Genomic DNA, 26,734 nt, shown 5'->3' on the forward strand with positions numbered 1-26,734 from the left:
GAACAAGACGCTGCCTGGCAGCATCTTGTTCTATGCCAATCTCTCAATGATCGCAATATTTGAGCTCATTGTTGTAATCATTCTGTCAATCCATCTAATTGAGGGTCTTTCTCTATTTCGCTGACTCTCAGCCAAACATGGTATCCTCCTCCGGGGATCAGTCCCTTCAAATACATGTCCAAAGCATGTATGATGAAATCTAACTCTCCTTCTTCCTAAGGAGAATTCTGACTGTACTTCTTCCAGGAAAAAAAAATTATTCATTCCCTTGGTAAACTCTGACATACTCAATATCTTTCATCAACAGCATTATTCTAATGCTTCAGTGTTTCCTCATTCCTCCGGATCATTATTGAGCTTTGCATCTCTCTATCTGGTCATTGAAAATTCTATGAGTGGAGTCATCGCACCTGATCCTAAAAGCGTTGCCTGTACTCTAAACTTTAAGGAGATATTTTGCTGCATTTACCCAACACGACATGTTACTTGATTTCTTGACTGCTGCTTCCATGAGCATTGAGTATGAATCTAAGTAAAATTAAATTCTGACAACTTTAGTCTTTTCTCCACTTAATCATAATGTTGTTTATTGGTCCGGTTGTGCAGATTTTTACTTTGAGGTATTTTTGTTGTTGATTTTACATTGACATGTAATCCATAATGAATTCTGTAGCCTGTAAGATATTCATCACGAAGTGCTTAAAATCCTCTTCATTTTCAGCAATCAAGGTTGTGTGTCATCTGCACACTGTCGGTTGTTAATGTGACTTCTGATCCTGGTGTAGTTTTTTTTAGCTTATTTGCTTGACATACAGAGTGAAAAAGTGTGATGAAAGGATCTGATGGATCTGCTTTTATTTTTTTACCTGTTTTTTTTTAACATTTGATTAGGGACTCATACAACTCTTACCACAATTCATACATATACATACATCAATTGTATAAAGCACATCTGTAAATTTTTTGCCCTAATCATTTTCAAATCATTTGCTCTCCACTTAAGTCTTTTGCCTCAAGTCCTCCTTTTTCCCCTCCCTCCCCACTCTCCCCTCCCTCATGAGCCCTTGATAATTTATAAATTATTTTGTCATATCTTGCCCTATCTGGCGCCTCCCTTCACCCCCTTTTCTGTTGTCCGTCCCCCAGGGAGGAGGTCACATGTAGATCCTTGTAATCGGTTCCCCCTTTCCAAACCACTCACCAGCTACACTCCCAGTATCACCCCTCACACCCCTGGTTCTGAAGGTATCATCCACCCTGGATTCCCTGTGCCTCCAGCTCCTATCTGCACCAGTGAACAACCTTTGCTCTATCCAGGCTTGCAAGGTAGAATTCGGATCATGGTAGTGTGTGTGTAGGGCGGGGGAGGAAGCATTTAGGAACTGTAGGAACGCTCTATTCTTCATCGGTGCTAAATCGCACCCTGACTGACTCATCTCTTCCCCTAGACCCCTCTGGGAGGGGATCTCCATTGACAAATGGGCTTTGGGTCTCCACTCTGCACTTCCCCCTTCATTCACTATGGTAAAATTTTTTTTTGATGATGCCTTATACCTGATCCCTTTGACACCTCGTATTGCACAGGCTGGTGTGCTTCTTCCATGTGAGCTTTGTTGCTTCTGAGCTAGATGGCTGCTTGTTCACCTTCAAGCCTTTAAGACCCCAGACACTATCTCTTTTGATAGACGGGCACCATCAGCTTTCTTCGCCACATTTGCTTATTGTCCTCAGCGATCGTATCATGGAGGTGTGCACCCAATGATAAGATTTTTTGTTCTTTGATGTCTGATAGCTGATCCCTTCAGAACCACGTGATCATACAGGCTGGTATGCTTCTTCCATGTGGGCTTTGTTGCTTCTGAGCTAGATGGCCGCTTGTTTATCTTCAAGCCTTTAAGACCCCAGACACTGTCTCTTTTGATAGCCGGGCACCATCAGCTTTCTTTACCACATTTGCTTTTTCACCCCCTTTGGCTTCAGCAGTTGTGTCGGGAGGGTGAGCATCATAGAATGCCAATTTAATAGAAGAAAGTATTCATGCATCGAGGGAGTGCTTGAGTAGAGGCCCAAGGTCCTTCCGCCACCTTAATACTAAACCTATAAGTATAGGCACATAGAACTATTTCCCCATCCTCATATATATATTTGCATGTACATGTCTTTGTCTAGACCTCTATAAATGCCCTTTGTCTCCTAGCTCTTTCCTCTATTTCCCTTGACTTTCCTCCTGCCCCACTATCATGCTCAGTCCCCACCTGGGTTACAACTATACCTCTTCTTTACGTTACCTTACACTTGGTCATTCCCTATCAGGCCTGCCACTCCCCCTCCCCACCAATTCGGATCCCATGTTGTTCCCTGGTCCCTGGGTTTGTTAACACCACTTCCTTAGCCCCCACCTCCCTCTATCCCAAGTCCCCCGGGAACTGTCGGTCCCGTTGTTTTTCCTCCAGATAGTTCATCCAGCCCATCTTATTTAGACAGACCTGTGGCGATAATAACATGCACAAAAACAAGACAGAGGAAAACAAATTAACAGTATACAACAAAACAACAAACCCCTGACAAAGAACAAAAAAACACATCAAGAAAGAAAAGCTTGTCAGTTCAAGGATCATTCGTTGGCCCTTAGGAGTGTTTCCCAGTCCAGTCTGTTGGGGCACCACGCCCTGGCCCCAAAGTCTACCCCCAGCATTCCCTGGGGACCCCGCCGCCCCATTCCCCCCACTGTTCTGCTGCACTCCCCCAGCGCTTTGCCTCGTGTGGTGGGATCAGGTCAGGTGCAGTTCCCACACTGTCTCTCTGGTGCTGTCCCCTGTAGGGCCATGGGTCAGTGAGGGGCATCATGCCCCATAGTGGGGCCAGCCATGTTGTCCTCTCTGTGGACTGGCTGCTCCAATCAGGAACATCATCCTCATGGCCTGGTGAGCCAGGCTGTGCTCCACTCTCTCCTCCTCCTGAAAGGCTCTGATTTTAAACCATGCATTGCCTCCTTGTTCTTTCTAAACAACTGCCTCTTGATCGGTGTCGACTTTGTGCGTCAGTACAATTGGTGTTGTGAAAAACATTCTTTGTGATGTAATCTATGGTTTCTTATGAGCCTTACAGTCAAATACCATTTCACAGTCAATACACACAGATTAACATCTTTTTTAGTATTTTCTTTTTGGGGTTCAAAATCCATCTGACATCAGTAATCATATATATCTCTTGTCTCGGATCCTCTTCTGAATTTGACTTGGCTTTTTAACTGATCCAGACAGTGTTCAACTCTAATTATATTTCATTTACCTTTAGCAAAATTTTACTTGCATGTGATATTAATGATATTGCTTGATAATTTCCACAATCTGTTGGATAATCTCTCTCTGTAATGGGCACAAATAATGAACTATTCCTATTCTGTTGACTGGCGTAAATAAGTGAGTGCTTCCAGCACTTTATCAGTTTGTTAAAACAGTTTGATTGGTATTTCATCAATTCCAGGAAAACCCATCCCTCTTTTTTTACACCAATGCCCTTAGTGCAGCTTGGACTTTGTCCATAAATACTATTAGTTTTTGATCATATGCTAAATCCTGAAAGAGTTGAACACTGACCAATTATTTTTAGTAAAGTGACTGTGTGTTCTTTCCATCTTCATTTGATCCTTCCTGAATCATTAAATATTTTGTTCATAGGGTACCTCAGTATTACAACTCAAGGTCTGAATTTTTCTTGTTTATATTTTTAGCTTGATAAATAATGAATGTTTTCTAACTCCAAGTCTTCATAGATTTCATGATACTGCTTTACTTTGCTTTCCCAAGCTGCCCATTGGAATCTTCTATTCAGTTCTTTACTTCTTCCATTCACTTTAGCTACTCTACAGTCGAAAACAAGTTTCAGAATTTATTCTGACATCCATTTTACGCTTTTATTTTTTTATTTAATGATCCTTTGCTTTGTGTTTCAGGTCCTTCATGTCACTCCATCAGTCATCTCTTTAACTGGTGTTGTGTGTCAAATCTATTCTTGAAATGACCCCTTAGTTCATGTGGGAAATACTCAAGGTCATACTGGGGCTCTCATGAACTCTAAAACTTTTCTCCAACTTAAAGGTGCACCTGCATGAGAAACTGATTATCTGTTTTGGCGATTATTCCCTGGTTATGTTCTGACTGATGACTTTGAACTTCTTCATCATTTCTTTGATTTCTGTATATTTCATCTGGCAAGGTCCATGTGTATAGCCGCTGTTCATGCTGTTGAGACAAGGTATTGCCAATGAATTAGATGGTTGGTTTTGCAAAATTCTATCATGTGACTTGCAGCATTTCTTCTGTCACCAAGACTCTATTTTTCAACTGCTGATCCTCTATATTGGTTTTTGACATTCACATCTCATCACCAGCCATTATGAAGGCATCTGGATTGCCTGTTTCATCAGGGTCAGACTACAGACGTTTGTGAATACCTCCAATGTTTTCATCTTTGGTCTTAGTGCTTGGTGCACAGATTTGAATAATAGTCATTTAACTAGTCTTGCTTGTTGGTGTATAGATATTATCCTATCACTGTTAGTGTTGTGATTCAGAATGATCTTGAAATTATCTTTGTGGTAATGAATGTGATGCTGTTCCTTTCGTCATTCCCGGCTTAGTAGATAATATGATTGTGTTGATTTAAAATGGCTAATACAAATCCATTTCAACCCATCAGTATGAGAGTACCAGTCTTCCGGCATTCCATTTTCAGTTTCATGATTGCCAATTTTCCTAGCTGTATACTTTGTACAGTCTGTTTTATTGCATGTTTGTGCTCGTTTCTTCCCTTCTTGGGTCATGGAAGTCCCGAAAGCTTTCCGCCTGCACAAAATTCAGGTCAACTCCACCCGGAGGAGGCAGCTCTTCCCCAATTGTAATGAATGCTTTCCCCTCTGAGGAGCTCACCTCCAGCATTTTAATTCAATATTCTGCTGCGATTCATAAGGTTTTTTACCATGCATAACACTTTTCAAATTTTCAGTGAGTAAATCGCTGCCCTCCCACCTTACTCTGGAAACTCTGCTAAAACCTGTCCATCATGGCTGATGCTATTGTTAAGTGAGACACCAGTGGCAAACCTTCCAGCATTATAGCAACATACAAGCCACCAAAGTGCCACTAACTGATAGACAAGTGGTGGCTTGTTCTTTTAGCACAGGATACCTGATATCAGAATATTCTGATATTACTAGAAACTTTTAAGGTGTATTTTTTGCTACATTATTGTTAGTTATGTACCTGTGATGTATGATAATTTATGAAAGCATGCAGGTCCCGCTGTATTTGTAACTTTTACATTATTTCAGTTTATCACAATTATAAATAATGTTACTCATCAACATCTTCCTCCATAAATACTTCTATAGTTCCACTTATTCTTTTATAGTTGATTCTTAGAATTGAAATGACGAGGATAAAGGGGGTGAGCATTTTTAAGGTACTGGATAATTCAGCATTACTATGTTACTGCACGGGAGTCAGGTATCTTTTGAAAGTGAATGGACATTGAAGTCTATGTTTTAAACAGAAGTTCACGTAGAATTGTGACACTTTGTTTACCTGACACCACCGGTTAGAACAAGGGCAGCTCTGATTGAAATTATTTCCCTGCATGCTATAAATAAGTTGTGTAGCAAAGCATTCAGAAAACGGACTTACTGAGAAACATTTTTAAATGGATCCTTATTTCTACAGAGTGCATGGTCGGGATATGAAGTCATGAGACTGAATTCCAGGTGCAGATTCCAAGTTATTATACAGTCAGATGAGGGCGTGTGTATGTGTCTGAGAGAGAGTTTTAAGTTCTTGGGGGCGGGCAGGAAACTTTTCATTCTATTTTTTTAGGAACCGTTTGAAGCCCCCTGTGTGTACGTGTATACATATGTAATTATTTTGTTATTAATTCCAAGTCATTGTTTTGTTTTTATCTTCCTGTCCTGGATGAATTTCTGACTTTAGAGCCCTGAGGTATCTGGCAACGCTCCATTGAGGGACTCTTTGTTGTTGTTGTTGGTTTTAAGGTGTTGTCTTTAGTTTTATTTTCCATTTGCATTCAAAATGCAATGCTGACTTTTAGTGTTAGACTTCCTTTCTCCCACTTTCGACTGCTGCTCTTTTCAGCTGCTTGAGCCAGCAGAATGGAGGTGATCACATACGCTTCCGTCATCCAATGAGATGTGTGTTTAGTGCGTAAGACTGTGCCAGACAGACATGGGGACCCCTTTGTGAAACTTGCAGTGGATGATGGAGCCTGATAAGCAGCAGCGAAGGTATCACCGTGCTTTTACTGACCTCTAAGTAAAGACGATGGGAGAAGTGTGTAGGCTCCCATGGAGAACAGTGTTAACAGCAGCTAGAGCATTGAGGGAATGGCATTGATATTGAAGTTTTCCTGGTGAACATGGACGGTGACTGGGGCAGAATGGAGAAAGCCTGTTCTAACTGCATATGAAATACAAATTAGAGACTCGAAAGGCCTCTCAAAGGAGCCTTGGGGGGGGGGGCACGGTGGTCAGTCGTGTGCTCAGAAGGTCAGCAGCTTGGATGCCCCAGCCAGCCACTCTGTGGGAGAGATGTGGCCGTCTGTTACTTTAAAGCTAGCAGCCATGGGAATCCAGTGGCGGCAGTTCTCCTTTGTCCTGTAGACCCACTAGGAGTCAGAACCAATTCCACAGCAATGGGTTTTAATGTTTTCCCATCAGGCAGGCGTGGCTTTGCTGTCCTCCCTCAGCTGTCCCACGTGTTCGGGAGTTCCTCGCATAGGAGATTTTTAGGAGTCTGATTATTGGATAAGAAAGGGGTTTCAAATCCTTTTGGAGACTGAAAGTGTCTCAAAGTAAAATCATGCTTCCGGCCACTTAGGTTTCCCAGTTCCACTTCTAAGTAAACTCTAACTTCTTGAAAATGTTCTACTGTTTCTTGTAGACATTCAACTTCTTTGTGCAGTAGACTGTTTTATAAGAGGTACTAAATGATATGAGTTTTGTTTGGCTTCTATGGAGTAAACAGACAATACTACAAGATACCTGTAAATGAGCTAGTATGGATGAGCCCCTGTACCGGACACCCGGACTCCTATTTTGAAAAACTTAATCTCATGTCAACCAGGGCCAAATGCCATTGAGTCAATTCCAACTCATATCAACCCTGACAACAGGTTCTTATCATTATCCCGGTTGGACAGGAAATCAGAATTCCTCTGACTAGTATGGCTAAGCCCCCAACATGAACCTTGTCCTGTCTGCCTCCAGAGGCCAGCTCTTTCTCCTGCATGAAGCTGAGTCTCAGAAGTGAACATTTGGGTGATAAGACCTTGTCCTCTACACGCCTGGGCATGGCCCTCAGTTCTGGTTGAAAGCATTTCATTGTGAGCCCAGACTTCCGAGGAACCTTGAGTGGGGGACCCCTCTCCTTGGCAAAGCTGAAAGTGGGTGCTAATGAAGGCTAGATTGTTGGTGCAGCTCCCCGCTGGACCCAGTCATCCCTGACATTCCCGGCAGCCCTTCAGGAGTTTCCTCTGGGAATGCACAGAGTGTGAGACAGGCTGGTATTCTGTGCCCAGCTGCCACAGTAGGAACCCTCTCAGGATAGGAAAGGGCCTGGCAGCTGACTTCTTTCCTCTCATGCCTCTGCCCTTATCTAGTGAACTTGTTTAGCTCCCACTTACACCCTTGGCCTCAATCAGATGGAATTAAAAAAATTTATGCTCCTAAGCAGAAGATCCCAGACTGGAACTCAGAAACCTGCCTATACTATTTACCTTAAACACCTTCCTAAATTCTATTATTTGAGTGCTCAGTATGTGCTGGGCTATGGAAAGGGAGTGAGGGGTATACTGGTCATTTTGACCCCGAACCACTCACTGAAGTAGAAAATCGCGGCTAGAAGAGGTGGAAGCCTCTCACCAGAAGAGCCAGCAGTGTGGGATTCAGGAATTCTTGACTTCAAACAAGTAATGGTAGCAAACATTTATTGAGGGCTTGCTGTTTGCCAAGCATCGTGCTAACTGCTTTCACATGTGTCCTTTCATTGAGTGGGCCCAGTTGCTCTGTGGTGGTGGTGAGTTTTGTCTTCAGCGTTTAGGTGATAAAGCCGAGGCTCCGAAGGGTTAAGGTCACCTGACCAAAAGTGGGAGAGCTGAGTGAGTCCACACCACAGAGTATCTTCCTCTCACCACTGCTCTGAACCTCTCGTTCCACTGGCTTGTAGCTTGCCCTTCATCTGATGGATGAGCACTTTGCTCGGTAGACCTCCTGGAATGGAGCCATGGGGGTGAACTTCAGGCTCGGGGGCAAGCTCGCAGCACCTTCTCCCCGACTTCCATCCTGCCAACTATCCACCTAAATCTCTTAATAGGCCCCAAGGTGGGGGCCTCCCAGCCCCTTGGCCCAGAATGAAGTCTGTCTGCTCGCTCCATTCTTCCTCCCCTTGTATGTCTGTACTCACAGCAGCTGCTCCCCACATCTGCCTCTTGGGGTGACCTGGGCTCACTTGGCAGACAAGAACAAGACAGTGCAGGAAACACTGTCTGGCAAAGGTGTCCAGTTTCCCAGCAGACACCCGTCTGCAGGGTGAGGCAGACAGGAAGGGGCAGGACTCAGCTTCTCCGGATGTCAGTTTATTATTTTCCTGTTGGAGCCTTGAGAAGCCTCGAATACAGAGCGGATTTCCAGAGCAGTTTCTCTGAGAGTCCTTCTTCATAACAACAATCCCCCAAATCAATTTACATTTGGGATCATTCTAAGCAGGCATGTGCGGGAGGAGGGGGACAACCTTAGCATAGTCAACATACCAAGGCTTTCTAAGGTGTGGTGGCCTGGAACATTAGTTATGGTCATTTCAGGCAGCTGCCAAGAGCTGATTCTGGAAGATGTCTGGGGAGTTGGGGTAAGTCTCTGCTCTGAGACTTATTAGCTCTGTGACCTTAGGCAGGCCAGCTTCACCTTGGGTTTTTATCTCTTGGTATTTGTATTAGCTCATGTCTAAGGACTCTACATGGTTTCCTGACTAAGATGGATATTGAGCAGAAATTTGAAAGCTCGTTAGAGCTAAAACCAGCTGAGAATGAGAAGAGGTTAATCCCAGTAGCATGCAGCAGAGCATGGCATACCTAATTGCTGGCCATCCTTAATTTGCTAAATGTAGTGCTGCCCCATTTACTTGCAAAATTGATCCAATATGTAGCCCATTGATCTAAAGAAATGATTACTTCGATAACGATATGAAGCTAACCAAAGTCATTGGATGGAGACCAGTAGAGTAGACCATGGCTTATACTGACAAATAATTGGTTGGTAGTTCATAGAACTAGGGATGTGAAACCCAACAGCCAGAATGGTTGTTCAAAGTAAGTCTGATCCTATCAGACCATTCTGCAGGCCTGAAGTGCTTCCCATTTTACTTAGAGTAAAAACTAAGTAATTCCCATGGCATGCAAGAACCTGCCCCATCTTCTTAACCCCATGACCGCTCCGACTTCATTCCCCACTAGTCCTGTTCCCTCAACTCTGGTCACCTTGGAACTCCTGCAATTCCTTTGCTTAGGCCAAGCATCTGCCTCTCTGACGGCATTGTCACTGGCTAGTCCTTTAGCCTGGACTACTCATTTCTACTTATCCAATGACTCACTTCCTCACCCCCTCCATGCCTTTGTTCATGCATCCTCATCTTATTGAGCACGTTGATCTCCCGCATGCTCACTTCCATTTTCTTCGTCCTTCCATAGCACTTAATACCTTGATATCTACCATATGAGGCACTTATTGTTTATTCCGCAGTGGCCAAGTGTGCTGCCCCATTTTACTCAATGCAAATTTCTTGAAGACAAGAACGTGAATCTGTTTGGGCCACTGATGTATCTATTGCAAGTTCCAAACTGTCTCTAGTAGGTGCTCAATACTACTTGCTGAATGAGTGTGTGGGGTAGCACCTGCAATGTGATAGAGCTGATGCTAGGTCATGATCATGGTGCGTTCAGTTTTAACCACACTGATTTCACGTCTTGTGGATTCGTTGTCTGACATGTAGAGTACAGTGAATGCTAATGGGGAAACAGCAAGTGATGAGGGTTAGTGAGACTGCTTTCAGAAGGCAGCGTTAAAGATGAGATCCAAAGAGTGGCTTATCCAGGTGAAAGAAATACAGGGAAACCTGGGTGAGGAGAGAGGAGACAATATTCCTACAGAGGGCACAGACTTTTAGAAAGCCCAGGCTTGAGGAAGAATATTAGGGGAATAGTAATTTGTGGAGTGTTGCTAAGATACAGTGCAAGGGGAGGAAGGGGCAAGGAGCAGGAGGGATGAGCAAGACCTGGGACGTTCACAAGTCAAGTCAGAGGACAATGGGGAATTGAGAGTTTAAGACATTTAGCCAACCCAGGGCATCCCAGAGGCTTCCTAGGAGAGATGTGCGACCTGCAGTGTGCATAAAGGCTCAGTAAGACACACCACAGGTCCAACTATAGGCTAGTCCCACTCTCCCTGGTCCAAACCTCAATGGCTTCTGGAATGCTGTGACTCCTTTAATTTGGGGTGCAGTGCAGATTTTTTTCTTGTGGAAAAAGTAGGCCCCCATTTTAATTTTGTCCTATGAGGAGTCAGACCCTTCTAGCCCAAAATAATAATTCACCACTATCACATTATCACCTGGCCAACATCATCATCGGCAACACTGTCATGACTAACTAACATCACCACCAGCAGCAGAATCCACTGAACATTAAGCGCATATGAATGCCACATGCTAAGCATTTTGCATATTATCTGAAATATTTCCTGTGATAAGATGATTATTCCATTTTAGAGACAGAGAAACTGAAGTCAATAAAACAGACATTGTCTGATATCATCCTCAAAGGCAATAACAGAACAATGACTCAAACCCTGCTGGGGTCTGTTTCTCATCTAGGCCAGTGCTTATCTCTCCGTTACCTCTTTGTCTACATTTAATAAGCCTCTGTGTGGATGCTTTTACTCCACATTCTGTGCCAGGCATCTTTGGGGCTCAGTCTCAAAGAAAGAGCTTGTCTTACATGACATCTATCTTTCATCTACCTTCTTTGATGAAATCTTCCGACCAACTCTGGTAAGACCCGGAGACTCCACTCATTTACATATTGTATGGGTAATTGTGACTGAGACCTTCAGGCTGGCAAAGTTTAAAACAGATACTACCTGGCACTTTTCAGGGGAAGATCACCATGCTCTGCTTTGTTAACTTGCTACTCAAAAGGTGACACAATGACCATGCAAACCACCCCTGAGTTATTTAACCATTCATCATCTCAGGCTCCGCCTGACGGTGGTCATTTAGAAAATGCATGCTGTCCACCCGTTCCCCCTTGAACAGTCTGTTGTCTATGATGTAGTGCTTCGGGTTGTGTACTTGTGCACACACGAATGTACGAGCCCTATAGATCAGAACTTTTAAACATTATTGCCTAAATATACACAGTAGATTAAAATTTATCATGAGGTAGCAGTGTAGTATTTTAGTATTAATTGTACAATTTCACGATACTCAAAAGGGTGTCCCAAATCAGTAAGGCCTCAAAATAATTTCCTCAGGAGAAATGATACTAGCTTGCACAGTTATGTGGCTTCCCTGGCTAACGCTTCCACCCAGGAGAATCGGTTTCTATTTGTCTTTGACACTGCTATTTTACCACTCTATAGAGCTTGGATAAGGAGTCTTAGTAGTTGGCCATAGTTAAATGCTGGACTACCTCAAAGGTTGGTTGTTCAAACCCATCCAGTAGGAAAATGGCCTGGTGATCTGCTCTCATAGAGATGACAGCTGGGAAAACCCTATTGGGGAGTTCTACTCTGTCACCGGAAGTCAACTACAACATCAAACTGGTAGGAGTCTCCAGGTGGCAGTGGTGCAATCCAAGGAGTAGGCAGTTCAAGCCTGCTCAGATCCAAAGGAGCCCAGTCCCGATCAGCCATGCAAGAGGTCGCCAGGAGCTGGGGTAGGCTCGAGGGCAAGGGTCTTCAAAATAGAACTAGAAGTTAATGTTTAGAATGCTGACAGGAATGGTAATAATTTTCCTGTAGAAAGACAAATGGGGTCCAGTAGAAGGCTATTTACTATCACCTGTGCCTACTGACTCATTTCAAACCCCTTTGGAAATTTGATTCATCCTTTCTGAAGTGTTCAGATGCCTTTTGAACTGGTTGTGATATCATATTTCCTGAGTTTCCCCATGAATTAATTTAGTTAAGTACAATCTTTAATATAAGATTAAAAACAAAAACACCCTGAGACTTAGAAAGTGAAACGACTTGCCTGAAGTCTCACAACTGGCAGGGACCAAAGGCTTTTGACCATTAGCATCGGATGCCTCTTGCTTCTCCTGCTGGAACTTTGTGTTTGATTCAGAATCCAGCCTCTGTCTGTCTCTCAGCCTCGGCCGCAGGCTGCAGCCCAGGTCTTGTGGCCATGCTTTTCCCATGGTTGCATTCCCGAGCCTCTCTGTGGATGGAGGGGTTAACTCTGGGTAGCTCATCCAGCAAGAAAAACTGACGTGCCGGAGCACTATTTCCAGCACAGAAAGAAAAGGGGGAGAGCCCCAGTTTTTAGTCACTGGCCCACGCTTGTTGACAGAATCCCAGAACAGGTGGTCAAGCCGTTTGATGGGACATCACAGCCACAGGGTGCTGGGAATTCCCAAATGCAAACTGGCCACCACGATGCTCATGCTGTGGGTGGTAGGTTTCCTTGCAAGGCTTTTTGAGGAAGAAAGTGTGCAGCTTCATGGAGAGTCAGGGAGTCTGATCATCAAGCTGAGAGCATTTACTTTAATTGTGGGCAACTCTTCTCTGCACGACTCTGTGTCCTGTGACCAGGAGACCCCGCTTGCCTCCTTGAAGGACGGCACCTCCTGGTGGCTGCAGTCTTGTGTGCCTCCCAGGCCACTTGCGAGCCCCAAGACTCACCGCCTTGCATCTTAGTGTCCTCTGAGCTCTAACATGAGTGTTGTTGTAGGAACGAGTGTGGAAACACACGTTGTGTTTATTTGAGTGCCTGACACGTAATCGTGGAATAAAGGACAATGGCGTTTAAAAAAGGCAAGACATTTCATTTTACCGTATGGTAAAGAAAATGTCTTTTTCTTGTTCTTACCTGCTGAAGGGCTCCCAGTCTTTAGCGATCGATGAAATCCTGTATTCTCTACTTACTAATTAGTAGTAAGGCACTGGGGAAGTTTGCTTTCGCCTTAGACATCAAGACGCCTCTATTTTCTCATTAGCAAACCTGGTGACTAATAGCAATAGCTTCCACAAGGTTGTATGGTGTCAGAGATCTATGTGGAAATCCTCTGGTTATTGGGAAAGCCATCAGGAAAGGTTCGTGGGGGATGTGGGGGGGAGGTATTCATGACTCTGAACTTGAGTGAATAGGCTACACCACAACCTCTTCCAGGTCTGACCAAGGGACACCTGGCAACGTGGATGGAGCTGGTGAACTCCCCCTTCTCCTCCCAGGTTTCGTCCCTGGATCGGCAGGGAAACCTGTGATGAGGGGAGGTCTCAACATGGTCTCCCCAGCGGAGTTTTCAGGGAGGTGATATGGCGGAGGGTAGGAGGGGGAAGCCACCATGGATCTCTTCTGTGCCAGGCGCCATGCAAGCTGGGTTGTAGATGACACGGTTTTCACTGATTCCTCCTGAGAAACCCAGAAGATCTTTAGCAAGCCCTTCATCTTACAGACAAAACATAGGACCACAAGGTTCTATGGGCTTGCTGAAAGGGAAGCAGTTCATTTCACTTGTTGAGCCCGGTACTGAACCTGGGCCCACACGTGCCTAGCAAGAGCTCAGTCAATGTGGCTGTGGTTACAAACAGGTAGTGGAAACCAGGAGGCCACTAGACCTGCTGGCTCAGACCAAACCTTCTGAAATCCAAAACGAACATACACACACTCACTTCCATTGAGTCAATTATGACTCATAAGTACCCTATCGGGCAGAGAAGAACTGCCCTGTTGGAAATCTGAGGCTGTAAATCTTTATGGGGACAGTGGGGGCGGTTAGTGGTTTGAACTGCTGGCTTTTCTGTTAGCGCCCAATGTGTACATCAGCAAGCCCCCAGCGGTGGTAAACGTCTAAACTCTGTAGTCCTCTGATTCAGTTTCTTTCCCTTCGTTCCTCAGTGACATTTAGGGGGTGGGGTTGGGTGACCACTGCCTGGGCCAACCTAGAGAGGGAAGAATTGTCACCTAAAGCCATCATAGCCTGAATGGTTCCACTGGTTTGAGAAGCTAACGGGTGCCAGGGGCCTGACAGCTTGTGGCTTCCGAAAAGACAGAGGGAGAGATCAGGCAAGGCAGGGTTTATAGAGGGACGTCCCCATTTGTCATTCCTCCCTGGACGAGGAATTGTCCTCTCCCTGCTCAGACGGAGAGGAATGCCCTGCCAATGGGAAATTAGAGCCCATTAGCTCAATTCTAATGTGCAGATGGGGAAACGGAATCCCAGCAAAGGAAAGCACTGTGTGTAAAACCAGCTTGCCAGTCCACGCAGGAGCAGAGGCTGCCAGACATACATCTTGTTGATATTTCCATGCGTTCATTTGTTCATCCATTCCTGAAGCCACTGAAGACTTACTATATGTGGTAAAAACATGAGTTCAGGGAATACCGTGTTCAACCACAGACATGGTCACTACTCAGAAGATTCCCAGCAATGCTGAAGCAGCAGGGCAAAGAGATCGAAGGCTGTGAGATGAACTACCGTTAATGACGCCATCTCTGGATGGCTGCTGAGGGATTCTCGGGCGAGGCTTACAACAATAGTCAGAGGTAGAAACTTAAAAAAATAAATCACCTGAAGCCTTTGAAGAACTGGGGGTGGGTTTGAAATAAAAAGCCACAGAGGACGAGGGGCAAAGAGAAACCAGGTGAATTCTAAGACCTTGCAAGGCCTTGAACTTGCGGCAGATTGGATTTTATTGCACCAGGGGATGCGAGCAAACTGCTATTGGCATGAGAGGCAGCAGGAAATACAAGAGACACATCAGATGTAAAACTGTCCCTAATGGCTCTCAGAGCCCGATGGGAAAGTGCTAACGGAGAGAAGGATAGAGACATCCTTCGAAGTGACTGGATCACTTGAATCCTAGTTAGAATGTGAGTAGGGGCAAGCGATGGGGGAGATCACAGGAGGAGTGAGTTGAGGACACAGACCTTGTCCAAGGTGAGCCAGGTGGGGGAGAGGGCAGGATGGGCAGGGAAGGTGTCACTGACGGTGGAATGTGGGTCCTGGAGGAATGGAGATTCAGCACACGAGCTCTGAGCAGCCCCTAGATGTTAGTGCCGGGGGCTTCCCTCTGGTTCTTCTAGCTTGCTTCTTGTACTACATGATATCCAATTTTTGTTTTTAACCTTACAGATTTTATAGACGTAGAAACTGAGGGCTGTGGCAATGAAGGGGTTTTCTCAAAGTCCCTCAACAAATACGCGGCAAGCGAGGATGCCCCCAGGGGTTTGGACTCCCCTAGCGCTCCGCTCCTTCCCCGTTGTCTCTCGGTTGTTTGGATGTGGACTCTACCTTCAGTGTCTCTCCTCCACCCCTGAAACTGGAGGGCTTTTCCTCTGTGTCTCTTCCAACTCTACTGTGCGGTGTGTCTCCTAGAGATGAAAAGTTGGGGGGGAGACTATTTTCAATGGAGATTACAGAAAGTAAATATTTGGTAAGGAAACAGCCAACAGTAGTCGTTTTAAACCGAATGGAAAAGGTCCACATGTGAACTTCAGCCTCATCTATTACCTTAACCTGGAAAGAATAACAAATGTGTGTTAGCCAGGTTCTAGAACAAAGGAAGAGACAAATGAGAAGAGAGAGAGCTAGGAATAGAAATGTATTCCGTCTAGGGCGCAGGCGCTGCGGACAGGGCAAGGAAGAAGACCAACACTGTCCCTAAGTCATTAGCCACAGAATTGGTGGGAGGCCCGAGAAAACAAAGAATTGGAGATTAGATCCGTAGAACGAGGGACAGAGGGATCGATGCTATGTAGATACATGCCTGAGTATGTACATGGATATAATCAAGCACTTAGCATATCTCAAGCCCTGTATAAAAAGTGATTTATCTCAGTAACTCCCTTAACAACCTCAGGAAGTAGACACAATCATCCTTCCCGCCAATGAGTCAACTGAGGCTCTGATAAATTGTCACATGCCCAAGGTCACAGCTCAAGGCGGCGACTTACATGAAATCGTCCTGATGTTTGAGCTCATATTTTCAGTTATTGCAAAATCACAGCAAAGAGGGAGGGAGGGAGGGAGGGAGGGATGGTGGGGCTGAGGGAGACAAGACAAAGAAGCCGGGAAAACGGAGTTAGCTCACGGAGAATGAAGCCCCACGTGCACGAGAGACAAAGCTCCTCACGGAGACTTGGTGAGCACTTGGATCCCCTGCCCAGGCAGGAGGCGAATGAGGTCATTAAACCCATCTGCGCAGATGGGGACCCTCTGGGGAGACTTGTATGCAAATGCCATGATGCAATGAGGTGAAATCGCTTTGCGTTAGCACGGGCTGGGACTCAAGGAAAGACTTTGGGAAGAGAGATCTTCCGCTGCTGTGCTCGGCTCTTCCTCTCCGCTTCTGGAAAGGAAAACTGGCCCAAGGTCACCGAGCACGTATGGGATAGACTAGGGCTCGGGTCCCTCCCTTTTAAGGAAAAAATATATTATTTTTTTACTATCACGTTTTAATTGCGTCCTGGCACGTTTGATTTGGGGCGGCAGTAAGGAAAATAAGCAAAGCGCATCTTAAGCAAACGCAGACCGCCTCCTAGACCCTGGGATTTTCAGTAGGGGACTAGTCCACATACAGGCTTTGTGCAAGATGAGGCTGAAACTCTTTGCTCAGCAGCAAGGTGGCATGTCATATCAGCACCCTGCGGGAGGCCTGAAGTTACAGTATCCCTCCAGAATCCACCATTAGGAGCTCAGCTGCCCGAAAGATTGGCGGCTTAGCAGTTCAAAACAACCAGCTGCTCCGTGGGAGAAAGACAGCAATTTCTACTTCTGTAAAGGACAGATCCCGTCTCGGAAACTTACAGCGCCATTCTGTCCTGTCCTATCGGGTTGCTCTGAGTCAGCATCGCCTCGGTGGCACTAGAGTGAGCAAAAGTTTGAGAGGCTCCATCGAGAAAGAGCTGGCAATTTGCTCCTGTATAGATTACCTGCTACTGTTGAGTTGATATATAGGACAACTAGATCTATAGTGCCTGCCTTATAGGAGATTGTAAATATTGAGTGGAGCCCATGACTCGGCATTCTCCTGCAGAGCAGCTGGGGGGTTTGAAGCCCCAAACTTGTGAGTAGCAGCCCAACGCTTAACCCACTGTGACACCAGGGCTCCTCTGCAAAGACTATAGTCTGGACAACCCTCCACGGCAGCTCGACTGTCTCTGGCACCTCACAACAACCACACAGAGCAAGGACTGTCTGGAAACGATACGTCTACACTTTTTGTGGTACTTGATGATCCCACTAGTCCTCGAAGGTAAATTTTCCGCCATATGGTGGCTCAGTACCTTTCCACAGTTCAAAGTTGGGGCTAACATACCATTCTACAGATAGGAACCTGAGGCTCAGAGAGAAGTAGCTTGTCCTACTTTAAAGATCAGACTTATCTCTTATTTGAGCAACGACTGCCCTGTTTATCCATCTTTAAAAGTGTACTTATCTCAGATTTGTCCCAAGCATATAGTTTTTTTTTTTCCTTCTGGAAAACACTGGTCCAGAGCAAGTGCTCCACACCACTACTCCCTAGAGGAAGCCATGATGATCGCAGCCTGAAGGATTTGATAAAGGTTACCATAGAGCTAGGAAGCAGAACCACCATCTGAACTTGCATCTTCTGCTACCCAGATCCACTGACTGTTCTCCTGCCTGACACTGCCTCTCTGAAAAGTATTGTCTCAGACCCCAAACAGCTGTACTCACACCTTCTCTCTTTTCCTTTCCAGGTCACCCCGTTCCCCATGTCCTGTGACCTACAAGGTGACTGTGCTTGTCGGGATCCCCAGGCTCAAGAACACAGCCAGAAAGACCTCCGGGGATACAACCATGGCTAAAGGAAGGACAAGGCATTGTCCAAACTTTCTCAGCACCAGGACCCGCATCCCTTTGGTATTGATTTCACACTCAGCTGCTCAATGGAATGGCCTCTCCACACCAGGGATCCTTAGCACCCAACCGGTCTGCCTTTAATTTCACCCAGGATTGACTCCCAGTGGGGCAGATGAACCAAGTCTTGCCCTGTTTCATGATGGAATGGAATCCCATCTCAAAGTCTTAGATGGCTTGCAAATATAGCCTGCAGTCACAGAACCTCCTAAAATTCTAACCATGTGTTATACCGCCGCAGCAAGAAACACATTCTGTACGTAGGAGTGTGTACATCTGTGGTTAGAACATATGCATGCACACACACCCATACAAACATCTGTGCAAGGGCAGCATCGGAGACTGAGCAGAGAGAGACTGGAACAGAACTCAGTCTCTCCCAAGTTCCCAGCCAGCACTATCCTTTGGACAAAGAGTTGTAGAAACGACTAAGACTGAGCATTGTGATGGCAAGATAGCTTGTCCCGAAGGGTTGGGACACGTAGGGTATGCATATGTGTGCAGTCTTTGGGGACCGGAAGCTAAATGGTCCCTGGCTACTTATGTTCTAGGGAACCCGAAGCCAGGAAATGGTAAAGAATCCAAGGTAGGCAAAGGCCCCTCATTCTTCTGCTGCCATGGGAGTTTGATCCCGACTCCAAGGTTCAAGGCCAATTTGGAAGAGGTTTAGGATTGGAATGTCAAGGTGTTCAACCAGCCCCCTGCTTGAGGCTTTAAGTGATAGTACCCCTTCAGTACCCACCTGTTCTTTGAATATTGCCTTGGGACCACATTTGCTGCTACTTTTCCTGCTGCTCTATCCTATACATTGAGTAACCCAAGATGGTAGGACTAGGTTAGGAAAAAACCCACACAACTCAACAGCCTGCCTTAAAAGTGACCCATATTCTTCCACCACTCCTTACCTTAGTCCTTCTGTAAGAGAAAACCCTCACCGGCCCATCTGGTAAAAATAAGTTAAGTCTCCATGGGTGGCTGCTTATCCTGGAAAGGAGTTAAGGGACCTAAGATGCTGGAACCCTTGCCGAGAACCCCAAATGTCTAAGCCAGTGTTAGATTTTGTAATCAAGAGGAACAGTGTTACCTTTCTGCAATCTTGGAGTCACCCATAGACTGCTGGAACTGTAGGGCCCTTACATTATTCTATTTGTCCCAACGTTGTTAGCCCAGCAGACTAGAGTAGGCTTTGGTCCAGAGGAGCTCTCTTCTGCCCAAGTCAGTCAGATTTTGGAGACAGATGAACATCTTGGATAAAATCAGTCTAGACTAGGGCCTAGTGGGCCATCAAAGCAAAGTCAAAAGAGTTCACAGCCTCAGGCCCCCACAACCCAACATGGTCATGGTGCCCACCATACAGTCTTCCTGCTTCCAGTTCTCCCTTCTACACTGTGACTGGGTCCCCTGTCCCTCTCTCCATGGTCAGCCTCCAAATGGAAAGAGGGCATTATTCAAATGCAGATGAAGACCTCCACCTCTTTGGGGACCCCTTTACCTTTTTTTTTTTTTTTTAGTAGCTGCCTGTTCACTCTCTTTGAATTGGAGGAAATTAGTATAGAATGCGGTGGGGGGAAAAGTTTAAACCCGCCATACTTTCAGACATTTTGAGCTGAGAAAGTGAAGAGACTCGGGGTCTAACCAGTATTGCTGTGAGTCAAACCATCTCTCATTTGAGTGAAGAAAAGCCACATCCGCAGAGACGAGCGGAGGACTGGGAATGACCAGGCTTGCACGCTGCTGCTCCTCATTACTGTATCCAAAGCCGGCACTGTTCACCTACCATGGGGACGAAAAATACTTTCAGCAACTTCTCACTATATCACGCTCAACAGAAATTACACGTTGATCGACAACAACGGAAAAGACGCAGATCAGCCCCACCAAGGCGCTTTTTTCACACAGGTGCCCAAAGACCAAGAAGCAGTGTTTAGACAGTGAGCATGCCTTACATCATTTTACCAAGACTCAGACTGGGCACCAGAATGGAGCGGCCACCACCCTTGTTCAGGCCAGGATCAAATCCTTTTATATTTCCTGCTTATGATCCCATCTCTAATTTATTTTCAAGATTTCTGTAATGACTAGGACCAACCTTTAGCTAAATAAATGCAACATAATAATTAATCTGAGAAACTTGATCCCATGTTGGCAACCCTCTCCAGTATCTTAGAACTCCCAGCAAGGCTAAAAGTTCCTCTCTTGTCCTAGCCTGATTAGCAATGTCTCCTCAGTAGTGTTAATTTGGAAAGTTCAAGTTAAAAAAGATGGCAGCGTCAGTCTTCTGGGTGGTTTAGTTACACCGGTAAGTTATGCAGAGAGCTTGGAGGCCAGAAAGGTGACATTATAAAAGCTAGAGTGCAGGAACCACGGAAAAACCTCAAACTTCCCCTAGTTCCGTCTTCAACCCCTTCCTTCCTTCCTTCACTCTCCCCTTCCTCCAGCTCCACATTTTCCACCTCAGTGAGGTTTCTTGGAATCTGACTTATTTTCAGACTCGCAGATTGCATTGAGTACTTCTAGGTAAAGACCCACCCCAGTGTCCTTACCATCATTCAAACCTGTCAACCACCGATTTATGTCTGCCAGGGATATCTGGCAAGAGGAACTACTTGACCCATGGCTAGGCCCCAGGCCACCAGAGGGACATCTCAAACTTTACTGGAGGTTAATCAGCTGTTCACCCAATGCAGCGATTCCCAGTTTTATTTTCTTCCTGGGAATAGACTCATTATCTCATCCCTTGAATCATCTTCACTTTACAACATCAGAATACTTATGAGAGAATCGCACTGAAGCGCAGGGGTCCTAAAACATGTGGAGATTATGGGTCTGATGAGCTCCCTGCTAACCAGAGGACACCAGCCCTCTAAGCTCCGCCTTAGAAACATTTCTAAGCCAAACCGGAACTGCCTCCCCAGAGGTCTTGTATTATCTCCAGCTCCTGTGCCAACAATATTTTAAGGGAAAACAGTTCTTAGCAAGTCAATCTTAGTTGATATATTTGGGTGTAAAGGCGGGGAGAGAGCAACCATCATAAGTAGCAGCGTTTGAAAGATGGGGGGGAGGGACACCAGCGGCTACTCCTGGCTAGGCAGTTCTCTTGGTGTCATTCCCACCTTGGCCAATGCTTAAACGTTATTTGTTGAAAATAATTCTAAGAGACAGACTTCAGCTACCTCCCTTCCAGGTTCAATTTAACTTGGTTGTAACTGTCAATGTGTTGTAGGGCTTACCTGTGTTAAAAAAAAAAGTCGGAAGAAAGAGGGAAGAAAGGAAAAGAACTGAAGAGCAGGAAGGAAGGAAGGAAGGAAGGAAGGAAGGAAGGAAGGAAGGAAGGAAGGAAGGAAGGAAGGAAGGAAGGAAGGAAGGAAGGAATCCATTAAGTTAAAATCTCGCAAGCTGTGTGTTTGTTGTTGTTGATGTTGTTTCTGGAACTGCTTCAAGTGGGGAAACAAAAGGAAGGCTCTGGTGGTGATAGCTGTACAGAGAGATTAAGAGAAGACAAGGAGATGCAGTGGAAATAAAAATGCATGATTAAAAAAAATAACTCAGAGAAAAATCACACTATTTTTGTGTTTCCTAAAGAAAGTTGTTCATTCTACAAACTAAGTAGATAGCAACCATAAAATGTCCCTAGGAGACATAGCGGGGGATTCTATGATGCTGTCTTGTTAGCTTCTGTAAGTTGTCGTAGGCCCAGGAAATAAGTCATTTCCTCTCTAGATGTGTCATTGAGGGAGCGTCGTTGTTCATCTGTCTGGTGACCATCAGTGACAGTAGGGAATGGGGAAGGCTTGATACTGATTTTTACCAAACATTAAAGGAGACGTAGTGCATCCTGGTGGTTTTCACATGATAAAAGGTCTGTGTTTGCCTGTGCAACACTGGGCTTTCTAGAGACTGCACTCAGAATCACATTGCACATTCCTTAAAAGCTGCTAAATTCTCAGTGACCAGACAGGTAATTCCAATGGAGTTTGAGAAAACAAACCAAACTAAACGAACAGAAATATAGAAACAAAATGGTAAAAATACATAAGGCCTGCACTTTTAGTTTATGAAAGACTGGCCAAACTGTTACCAACTGTTTAAAAAGAAATGTACTCTCTAACAGCCGAGAGAGGAGTGACACCCCCAGGTGAAGAGCCGGGAAGGCAGTTTGCTCCCAACAGCCATGCGTTCGGTGATCTTGAACGAGTCATCAAACTGCTTCATCACTTGCCTCAGTTTCTCTAGCTGCAAAATGGGCATACTAATACATACCTACCTCACAGTGGGAGGGCATGGAATTGTGAGGCCCTGTGGTTTCAGATGGGCCGTGGGTGTCTGTGAGAGCCAAGGTTTGAATGCAACTCCACAGGTGGCTTCTCAAGAACACGCAGGCCCATCGACCACTTAAGGGAGAAAATGAATTGCTCGTTTGCTGTCTCAAATAATTACGCTGGAGCTGCCAGGCCATCGTCCACCCTAAGAGAGAGGCTTGCGCTTGGGGATCTTTTATTTTGGGGGTAAAGTGAATGGTGTTCCTCCCCTTGTTCTGGCCTTGATCAATTCTAAAGTTTGATGAAAAGACAGTTATTTTCTACAGTGTAAAAGTCAGCTTACTGTCATCATTCAGGACTTCCGATCACCTGTTTCCACCTGTCCAGAGGGGAGTCCCTGAAATCCTTCTTCAGTAGACACTTCATGTCTCAGAATCAAGTGTTCCATTAAAGAACAGGTACCGATCCAGATGAGATCATCTGAGTGCAGACACCTCGGGGCTTCTTAATCTACACACCAGCAGTCGTCAAGGAGGAAAATTTTAAACAATTATTGAGTTGCTTTCTTGGGTCTCTATAATCAATAACCTGTCTGCATATATCTATCTATATAAAGATATTATATATATATGAATTTACATATATATGCACATGTATATATTGTTGTACATATATGTGTGTATATATATACTTAAATGTAATATTTACAAAATGAAACTGTGATCTCGTCTAGAGAAAATGTATTCATATTACAAACTGCTCTTCCATATTTATGTATCATATTATACCTTTTTATTATTTGTATCCTTATCATGGGTATTTCTAATTATTATGATGTTGAAATCTGTTTTGGCACCTTTTGGAAACTACCAAAAAATGATTTTCCATTGAAGTGCTTAAAATCTGTTCTCATAGGAATTCTAGTGGCCTACTGTAAAAAAAGAAAAAAAACAATTTAAAAAAGAAAAGAAAGTAATCTACACACCAAAAATAAAACATGATTCCAATCCTTTTTCTGTACCTCACGCGCATAAATTTGCTGCTCCTACTTTTTGGGTTTGATTTTTTCCTGTTTATGTATTTTTTATGGATCTAAGTTAATTCTTCAGCAATATATAAAATTGTAAATAGTAACTTTATTTATTAAGAATGTCATCTTTTTAATTTATATTTACCCAATTATTCATCTAATTTATTTTTTCTATATGGTTTTAAATACTCCGACATATTTTGCTGTTCGTGACATTTTTATCCTATCTTGTGGATTTGTTTTTCCATACTGTTTCTCTGGTCTCAATTACAGGTTGGATCTCGCAAAATAATAATAGTAATGTTAAAGACAGAACTATTTTACCACTGCTGATTACTATACCTTAAAGTTCTATATTATGAAAATATATAATAGCTTGTATGCTTCAGTGTGTAGTGGTGTGTTTTTTGTCTGTTGTCGAGCTCTAAGGGACTCTGGTATATACACATTGTAATGGAAGAGAACACCAGAGCCTAAAATTAGACCAATGGTGATAGAATACTAAAATCCATCTATGGCTAGTCCTTTATGTAATTATTTTGGAACCATCTATATTTGCATATGTAATAATTGAAAAATATATTAAATGCTATAAGAGAGTTCAGTTTTCAGGGGTTTAAGACATATCTCTTTTTCCAATGATACCTGACTTTTGAACAAAAGCTTCAACAATGTACTTTCAGCCCATTCCTTTTTCATTTCCTTTTCTTCATAATTGAACGCTCTGTCAACCAACTCATCAAATGTACATACAGCTGACAATACGGTTTTGCTTTGTTTCAATCTTTTATCAGGTGGTAGCTGCATGATCCTTGGCAAATTATTTTGTTGCTGTAAGCTTTAGTTTCCTTGTTGATGATAAATGGCAATAATAAAAGCGTGCACCCCTAAAGCTGTTGCTATGATTATAGGAGATAAATATGCAAACGGCTTAGAAGCGTGCTGGACCTGCATTAGCTCTTGTCATAATCATTATGACAAGTCAGTACACTATAGCGTTTCTGATTTCTATTTACCTTTATAACAGAATGAAAATGAGATGCACTAAAGCAGCCAAGGGTTTGCACAGTGAGTGCTTGGCTAACACAGCCATCGTGGTCGTCTGTGTTGGTTGCCCTCAAGTCAGTCTGACTCATAGGGACCTGGTGCTCAACTGAGCCAAACGCCGCCTGATCCTGCCCCGTTGTCACAATTGTTCCCGTTTGAACCCACTGCTGTAGTGACTGTGTCAGCCCACCTCGCAGAAGGCCTTCCGCTTTGTCACTGCCCCTACATTTTACCACCATGATGTCCTTCTCCAGGGGCTGGTCTCTCCTGGCACCATGTCCCACTTTGGACTACCACCACTAAGTAACTCAAAATGCGTGTTTTCCTGCTAAATTTGAAGGCTGCACTGAAAGGCAGTTTGGGGACATAAGGGAAGTCAAGAACAATTCATCACAGATTCTTAGATGTTTTACAAATAGAACCCACTGGGAGGCCTTAGGAAGGTCACTTTCAAAAAAAAAGAGGAGGAGGAAGAAAGAAAGAAGAGTGGGAAAAATCATTATTATATCCTGCCAAATAATTGGTTACTTCAAAATTAAGTTAAATGATGACAGAAAAGCAACCCATTTCCTCACTTATCCACACAGTTGGTTTCCAAAGGTCAGTTATGTGAAAATCAGTGTTATGCAAAAAAGGGAAACAACCACAACAGATCACAAAATTGAGGATGACTACATCATTACGGACCAACAGTGACATCACGACATACTTGCCAAACCACTGAGAATCAAGGCCGGTCAAATTGACACATAATCTTAACCATCACAGCCAAGTTCTGCGCCTCAGCGTTTGTTACTTCCAGACGTAAATAATCGTGTGAAAACTCAGGCAGGTAGGACTGTTCTATTAGCACAAGTGTGAAAGGTTGACTAACAAGGTAGCAGAGGGGTGTATTCTTTGTTCCTTCTGATCAATTCATCGTGAAGACTGAAACAAGATTTAAAGAATGGGTTCATGAAAAAGACAAATATTTCTGAAACAAAGATTAAGACATTACCCCCTTTTTTTGAGTTCTATAATCTTTACCACAATGAATTTGGGAATATTTTGTTCTTCCAGGTACTCATTATTCATGTAATTTTTTTCAATTTTGGAAAACATACACAACAAAACATTGTCCAATTCAACAACTTCTACAAGTATAATGTGCCATTCATGATATTCTTCGTGTTGTACAATCATTATTGATAGACCTCTCCAAATTATTCCACCACCATTCAAGTAAACTCAGTGCTCCTCTAAGCAAAAGCTCTTCCTCCATTGCCCACGGCAATCATAGGTCTAGTTTGGATCCTTTTTTTAAAAGTAATTTTCTTGATATTATATTCACATAGACATGGGGCCTTAATACGGATTCTTGTACTACTTTTTAAACTGTAAAAATAGAATATCATGAAACAAAGCGTTTCTTCTTAGAACACATGTGATCACCATTTTTGTGCCCCTCCTTCCTCCAATTCTAACACATACACACTCAGACACACACCACAGTAATATAAATCATTTCAGCATTAGTTGTTCAGTCTTTCTCACATGGGAAAACTTCAAAGTAGGCAGAAATACTAAGCATTTGTATCTATATATGAGAATGCTTTAAACGGTTGGTAGAAAATAGAATGGAAAGATAATGGAATTTTTCCACAAACAATTCAAAGCCACCTCATTTAAATATTGTCCCTCTTATTGATATATTATTTAATAAATATTTAGTAGAATATATTGTTTGATATATATTTATGTGATATTCCTATATTATCTGTATCTATATATTATTTCTATAGTATTCATGTTTAGGGTTTGTCTAAATAAGAAACATACTATCAAAACTTAAAAGAGGGAGCAGGCACTATATTATGCTACATTGACATTGGCCAAGCTATCTAGTTCTTACCTTTTAATAAGAAATTAGGACAAAAACACAGCTTGGTCCTCAACTCAGAAGATAGCAAAGTTTGCTTTGAATGACTGTCTGACTCTCTCTGAATGAATGAAACGTGAGTTTATGGAGAGAAACGCGCAGCGGTTGTACAAGGGAGTGGGCTGGGAATCAAGGTAACCTGGCCCAAGGATGAACTGCCACATGGCCTTGGGCAGGTCACTTTCCTTTGCCAAGACAAGAGTAGTCGGCAATGCGAAAAAAGCAAGGGAGTCCATGTAAGCAAATTGGCCCAGCATGGGCAACATCTTACAGGGTTGGAGGGTGGGGTAGGAGAGGAGAGGAAGTTTGGGACTTTTA

The 26,734-nt window shown here is 43.9% G+C and overlaps 1 protein-coding gene across 1 annotated transcript in view; it reads left to right on the forward strand.

Moving 5' to 3' along the window:
• The window catches only part of PAPPA (pappalysin 1), a 281,949-nt gene extending 257,606 nt beyond the window's left edge, over window positions 1-24,343 (forward strand). Inside the window, exon 22 of the mRNA XM_075560393.1 lies at window positions 18,003-24,343. Within this exon, the coding sequence (XP_075416508.1) occupies window positions 18,003-18,110 (108 nt within the window). The 3' untranslated portion in view covers window positions 18,111-24,343. The remainder of the gene's footprint in view (window positions 1-18,002) is intronic.
• The last annotated feature ends 2,391 nt before the right edge of the window (window positions 24,344-26,734 follow it).

Source organism: Tenrec ecaudatus, chromosome 10 (genome assembly GCF_050624435.1).
Source record: "Tenrec ecaudatus isolate mTenEca1 chromosome 10, mTenEca1.hap1, whole genome shotgun sequence".
In the NCBI taxonomy this organism is placed as follows: Eukaryota; Metazoa; Chordata; class Mammalia; order Afrosoricida; family Tenrecidae; genus Tenrec; species Tenrec ecaudatus.